The 6,565-nt window shown below is 57.1% G+C and overlaps 2 protein-coding genes across 3 annotated transcripts; both read left to right on the top strand.

The window, feature by feature from the left end:
* Positions 1-118: 118 nt before the first annotated feature.
* KVP18_004419 (uncharacterized protein) lies at positions 119-5,025 on the top strand (the record flags this gene model as incomplete). 2 transcript variants are annotated; one of them, XM_067957021.1, is made up of 4 exons in its annotated part: positions 119-228; positions 257-3,476; positions 3,505-3,898; positions 3,976-4,220. In XM_067957021.1, the coding sequence occupies 4 exons, from the start codon at positions 119-121 to the stop codon at positions 4,218-4,220; spliced, it is 3,969 nt and encodes a 1,322-aa protein (XP_067807561.1). The 2 variants fall into 2 exon arrangements, with proteins under 2 accessions (XP_067807561.1, XP_067807562.1); XM_067957022.1 differs by having other exon boundaries at positions 150-3,476; positions 3,505-5,025.
* Positions 5,026-5,104: 79 nt separating this feature from the next.
* Positions 5,105-6,556, top strand: KVP18_004427 (uncharacterized protein; the record flags this gene model as incomplete). The annotated part of the gene is made up of 1 exon (XM_067957036.1): positions 5,105-6,556. One exon carries the CDS (start codon positions 5,105-5,107, stop codon positions 6,554-6,556), a length of 1,452 nt encoding a protein of 483 aa, XP_067807576.1.
* Between the last annotated feature and the right edge of the window lie 9 nt (positions 6,557-6,565).

Genomic DNA, 6,565 nt, shown 5'->3' with positions numbered 1-6,565 from the left:
CAAAATCTGTTTTCTGGTTCCCCAAGGAGGCAATCTAGTGCCTGAGTACGAATTTTCCACTCAGTCCTTTGAGCATTATGACATTCTCCCAAGTCTCCATTTCGTAAACGATGCGGCTATGATCCTCGACGGCTCGAATGCCGTATTCGATGTCGAATCCAAACAGAGATTGCCTATTGTTCCAAGCCTTGAGCTGCTGGAGGCGGACCCGTGTTTGTGGGAGGACAAGTGAGCTCCAACGTATCCCACCACACAGATTCATTGTTCCTCTCGGTATCGTCTCCCTAGGACGAGACCACTTCCTCGCTCTGATATACTTCGCTTCCGCTTCCCGGTTGGAAGTAGCCTCAGTAATTCGTACGTCGGCGCAGACGTTGTGTGTCCGATCCTTGAGCTCCCACCTGTCAGAGGTCTCGGCCAACCAGACCCACCTTTGGGCCGAAATCCAGGGCGTAGTCAGTAGTTCCGCTGCTCTGTTCTTCGTGGCGACATCGTGGTCTGCACGGATTCTGACGGTGGAGACAGACAATCAGTTTCAATTCTCCTGCTGGGATGTATGTGACACTACAATGGCCTCCGAAATGAGCCCACCTCCCAATGACGACGACATGAGTGACGTCGTCACGTTGAAGGATCTGTTTTTAGTTCGTGATGCACCCTTAAAGGTGGCTTTCACGGATAATGTGGGGACTCTCAGCATACTGACTCTGCACCACCCTGCATTCGTGGACAACGACTCTACGTCGACCTCGGTGGAGCCTGATTCCAGCTCCACAGAAGCCGACTGGATGACCGAATCAGAAGGGTGCAAGAAGCAAATGTGCTCGGGCCGCACTCCCGAGGTTCGCCTTGTTGGCGTGACCTCCAAGCGCGAGGTGTCTCCGCGGGCGGCGTTGGTAGGTGGTGGTGCATGTCCCTCTCTACGGGTGAGTTCCACAAGCTGCCTAGCCAGCGGCGCGCTGCGTAGCCGTGCGGCATGCGCAGTTTGGGAGTCAGAGCTCTTGGAGGATGACGACTCGCCCCAATCAGTTCTAGAAACATGCGTGAGCACCACTTGTAAAACTGCCCCTTGTGGAGGATGCGACCTGAACGGCGACGATTCATGCACTCAGCTTCTCTGGAACCAGAAGGAATGTGAGGACGGAAGCCCGACCGAGCCTTCGTTAGACAGCGTCGAAATGCTCTCATCTAAGTCCGCGCACGTGTCAGCTTTACCAACCATGTGGGATGAAGACTACCACCGCTGGGAACGGCTTGGTGATAGCCCCTCGACTCTCATAGCCGCCTGCCTGAGTGGTGATGAACCGGAACGAGGTGAAATCAGCAGGCGTTCTTCTAAATCCATGTCCGCTAACGCTGACAGCGTCGGAGAGGCCGCTGATGGGGAGGGGTCCCCGGAGGAGACGGCGAGGGGCGACTCATCTTCCTCTTCCGACTCTCATTCTTCATCTGATTCTGAGGAGTTGGGATCCTCAACTCAGGGCCCTGAGGTGCCGCTCCTACCTCGACTCTTTTGTCCCAACATCGGACGTCTGGAGGCCTTACCGACTACAGACCTGTTGGCCTGCTCATTGACGCCCCGCAGTGCACGCTCGGCGGCCTGGGGTCCTCACGCAGCCCCTCGGAGTGACTTTTTAGAGCCCCAAAACGCCCGTTCGTCGGGCTCAGATGACTCGCTGGTTGTCGGGGAGGGAGATGCGACGTCCCGCGTTGCATGGGACGATGATGACCGTACGTCCTCGTCATGCAATTCGAGCTGGTCTCTTCCATCCTCGAGTGGCGAAAAGGACCCTGCGTCATCCTCTGGTGATGCTTCCGACGAGTCCCCTCACTCTGACGATAGTATTCCGCACCAACAAGCGAGCTCTGTTCTGAGGATGGCGCCTGAAAGCTGTCTTCGCGACGAGTCCTCTCTCTCTGACGATAGTATTCCGCACCATCAAGCGAGCTCTGCCCTGAGGATGGCGCCTGAAAGCTGTCTTCGCGACGAGTCCTCTCTCTCTGACGATAGTATTCCGCACCATCAAGCGAGGATGGCGCCAGAAAACTGTCTTCGTGACGAGTCCTCTCTCTCTGACGATAGCATTCCGCACCAACAAGCGAGCTCTGACCTGAGGATGGCGCCAGAAAGCTGTCTTCGTGACGAGTCCTCTCTCTCTGACGATAGTATTCCGCACCAACAAGCGAGCTCTGCCCTGAGGGTTGCGCCAGAAAGCTGTCTTCGCGACGAGTCCTCTCTCTTTGACGATAGTATTCCGCACCAACAAGCGAGCTCTGCCCTGAGGATGGCACCAGAAAGCTGTCTTCGCGACGAGTCCATCTCCGAAAATTCTTTTTCTGTTTCTGATGCACGCGAAGACCCTCCTTCTGAAGCCGAAGGTTCGGCCTTGGATGATGAATGGGTTGGGGCTCGAGCCGCACCTTGCCTTCGCAACGGCCCCAACATCTTCGAGTGGAGACCTCGCGTCGAGGCTTATAGGCGCGCAACTGGCGTCTCAAACAAGGCTGAGGAGCCTGTTCATGTAGCGAAGTCTGTTGCTGACGGAGCAAAATCTCTAGCCACTCCACCTGCTGCTGAAGGTACAGAATCCCTTGTAGACACTCCGCCTGCTGCTGAAGGTGCAAAGTCCCTCCCAGACACTCCGCCATTGACGTTGAGTGCAGAAGAGCTGTCGGTCCTTCCCAGATACTACGGACCGCACCGCACGTTCCTGCCGAAGGCCCAGAACGTGCGCTGTTATTCACTCTCCCGTCTGCTGACCTCTCTGGCCGAGCTGGATGTCACAGCCATGGACGGCCAGGGGGAAATGAACATCAACCTGCGCATGGAGCTGTCCGACCTGAAGCGCGGGATATCAATCTACCATAACCGCCTGGTTCTACTCAGTCGTCACCGCGAATCTGTTGCACTCCCTGCCCCATCGTACGCCACCATGTGTGAGAAGCTGCCGCAGTTGTGGTCTGAAGTCTCGACTCTCAGCCCTCACAAACAGCGCCGATCGCTGCTACGTGCCTGTCTGGCGATGGTGCAGGCCGCTGCGGCGCGAGTCCTCGACGTGGAAGGCTACCTGCAGTCCACCTCAACTTATCTGCGGACTGTGGAAGATCAACTCGCACAGAATTTGAAGAGCCGCAAGAAGTGCAGCGGGGCACTGCGCATGTCACTGGAGCAGGTGCAACAGCTGCAACGGGTGCATGCCACACCCGCCACCCATCTTCTGCTGACTCCTCACTGGGTTTCCCGTCGTTTAGCCATGGTCCAACACCCCACCTTCCAGCCCCTGAAGCTCCAGCTGGCTGCGCTGGCGCCGCGAGTGCAGTCGCTAGGCGTCGAGGGTCGGCAGCGCTACAATGAGGTGCACGTCCGTGCTAGGCAGCGGCAGGAGGCGACTCGTTGGCGGCGGCTTTCGGCGATGAACCGCCGAGCCTTCCGTAACGCGCGGCGAGAGCGAGAGCGAGAGGAGACACGGAAACTGGTGAGTGCTTGGAGGTCTCCTCATGAAGTGTGCCATGAGAACGGAACGAGTGCCAGCGCCTCCCCCTGGTGTGCTCGACAGCCTTTGGGGTATGCTGACTGGGCGCCAGCCCAAGCCTGCAGAAGAACCCCTGGAACTGCCTCCCGTCACCGAGGACTCGAGCGACGACGAGTTGGACCGATTCGAGTCTATCATGGCGGCTCTGGAGCAGGGACTGGCGTTAGTCAGCCCCTTGAACAAGGCGCTGCGCGAGCTTAGGTCGAATTTGGACGCCGCTACGCAGCCACGGGGAGAAGACCATGTAGTGCGGTTGCTGCCGTCGCTGCGGTCACAAGTAGACATACAGTCGGCAGCAGACGTCGCGACCTTAAACTGTGCTGTCATGCCAGTTGAGTGGGTTGAGGTCTGTTCCAGATTAGCCTGTGAGTCTTTTGCCCCCAAAAAGGTGGACTCTACTCGACGACGCATATCCGCAGACGAGTCCGCATGTTTCAAGCAGACTCCCCAGTACCAATATCGGACCTCCCGGTTCTATACTTGTCGCGTCCCAAGCTCAACAGGTCCACGGATTTCAGATCAACAGACCCGGTTGGCGACCTTGCGGCTGCAGCTGTCGGAGAAGCGGGCCTCCGAAAAGCGCGCATACCAGATGGAGGCACCTGGAAAGCCGGCTCCGCTCTCGGCCGACGAATCCTGCAAGTCGTCTTTCAAGGGCAGAAGCCTCTATGTGCCCACTCCGAGTGAGGTAGAACCTCCCCCTACGAAGGCGGCCCCCACTCCGATGAAGGAACCCCCCACTCCGATTAAGGTAGAACCCCCCACTCCGATTAAGGTAGAACCCCCCATTCTGATCAAGGTATCACCCACTCTGAGCAAGGCACAAGCCCCAGAACCGATCAAGGTGCAGCTCCCCGTCCCTAGCCCAGCTCAGCCCCCCACGAAGTTGGCGCCGCTGGACATAGGCGCAGCCTTCCAGACAGCCCCCTCTGGCACGACTCAAAGTGGTTGGCCTCACCAACCCTCCAGCACGACTCTAAATGGTTGGCCTCACCAACCCTCCGGCACGACTCAAGGTGGTTGGCCTCACCAACCCTCCAGCACGACTCAGAGTGGTTGGCCTCACCAATCGCCAACGACCTCTAGTTGGCCAGCCCACTCAGCTGCGTCGCAGGGTTTTCAGGTGGCGCCCTCAGTGCAGTCTGAGGGTTTCGGTGCCCGGATGGCCTCGACGGCTGTAACTGGTCCTACCACTGGGTTAAAAAATTTCATGAACTTCTGTGCGCAACCTCAAGGGTTCGGGCAGCCTCCGTCCTTTGGGAATTTGAGCTCCTCTTCAGGCTTTGGACAAGCATTTGGACAACCGCAATCTTTCGGACAACCACAATCTTCGGGGTTCAGTCAAGGGTTTAACAACTGGAACACAGGCAACCCCAAGCCTCAAGAGGGCAGCGGCTTCGGTGTCAGTTCAGGGCTAGCGTACCAAGGAGCCTTTGGAGCTGGTGCTTCGGGACTGGGGCAGACAGTGCGTCGGATCGACCCTATGAACTGAAACGGTGTACTCAGACGTGTGAACATGGGTAGTTCATAGATACAGTTTATAGATAGACATAGATGCAAAAGGTGATTTTATGATTACGCGTCTCAGCCTACTCTTGCTGACTGTAGCGGCCGGTCCAAGTTGTGAAGGGAAGCCGGGCATGGAGGCCTACCATGCCCACTGTAAGAAGAACGTCGACAACGAGACTGGTTGTAAAGCGTTCTACCAGTTCTGCGACTGGGTTCAGGGCAAGGTTACATGGCCTGTGAAGCACATGGTAATGGGGGAAGAGCTTCTCTTCGGCAACAAGAAAACATGGGCGCACTGGAGGTACGCTGACCAAAGCAATATCGACACAAACCTCTGCGACTGTCTCCAAGACCCAGACTGTCCAGCGAAGGAGCCACGGTGCGGCCTTAAGGACAAGGCGGTATATACCGTATGGGCAGTGCCGGATTTCGCCTGCCACATAACCTCCGAGATTGGGGGATTGCGTCACGACCCCGCGGACAAACCAGGAGGACACATGGACTTGGCGATGCTGTTCCCAGATTTGGCGAAGGCGAATGACCTCAAACCCGGAGACGGTGGAGCGTCGTGGTGGTGGTGGTGCGTCACCAAGAAGAGCTGGAACGAATATGGGCAGTCAAGCTTCTGTGCAGAAGGGGAGAGAGAGTTCGAGTCCGAGGAGGAGTGCCGCAAGATGGGCGAGTACTACTGGAATTCCGTCGGTTTCAAGGTAAAGTTTTTGTCGTATTGTGACCGCTTCGCCTCAAGAGAGCCTGGATGGACAAATAATCAGTGCCGCTCAGCTTGTGAGTCGGGGCACGACGCAGACGAATTTCACCTGCACTGCGTCTGGGCTGACTACTTCGCAGAGAATGATCATTCATGGCCCAACTTCAAGGTTTCACCTGTCAACTCCTGCTTTGAGCAGTGGCAGATGGGGTACGAAGATCAGGGCTGCGACATGAACATACCCGCCGAGTACGACGGGTCTGAGTGGGCCTACAATAACGGTTCCAAGGCTGAGTGTGGTCGCTTCATCATGGACGGCCCCGGGAAGCCCCGGAACATCAACAGCGCTCACGAGTGCCAGCAGTACTGCCAGGAGGACGAAAAGTGTGAATGGTGGCAATGGCGGCCCTCTCCTGACTGGAAGAAGGCTATCGGAACCGACGCTAGCGGGTACAACACCGGACTGGACAACCGACTCAACCAGGTGCGAAGCTGCGCGCTCAAGACATCCACGCAGTGGATGGGCGCCTACAAGGCTACGTACAGCAAGACAACTGGAGATTGGCTGCACGACCCCAAGCTTGAAGAGTACCGGTACGCCAACGCCGTGCAGAACGAAGACTGCTACCCGCACGGCGACAACTGGTGCTACTCGTGCCTCGACGAGACCAATCAGGAGGTAGGCAAAGCGTTCAAGTGGAGAAACGTCATACTCTCTGGTCCGAAGTACTGCAACGTGCCGCCGCTGGGCACGCGCAAAAACCCTCCTCCAAAGTGTTGCGATGGTCCTTGCGGCCAGTTCTGAGATTGTCAT

The sequence above is a fragment of a genome (genome assembly GCF_019968955.1).
Source record: "MAG: Porospora cf. gigantea A chromosome Unknown PgA_NODE_58_length_51535_cov_348.576, whole genome shotgun sequence".
Classification (NCBI taxonomy): domain Eukaryota; phylum Apicomplexa; class Conoidasida; order Eugregarinorida; family Porosporidae; genus Porospora; species Porospora cf. gigantea A.
This window is presented reverse-complemented; position numbering and strand designations above follow the sequence as displayed.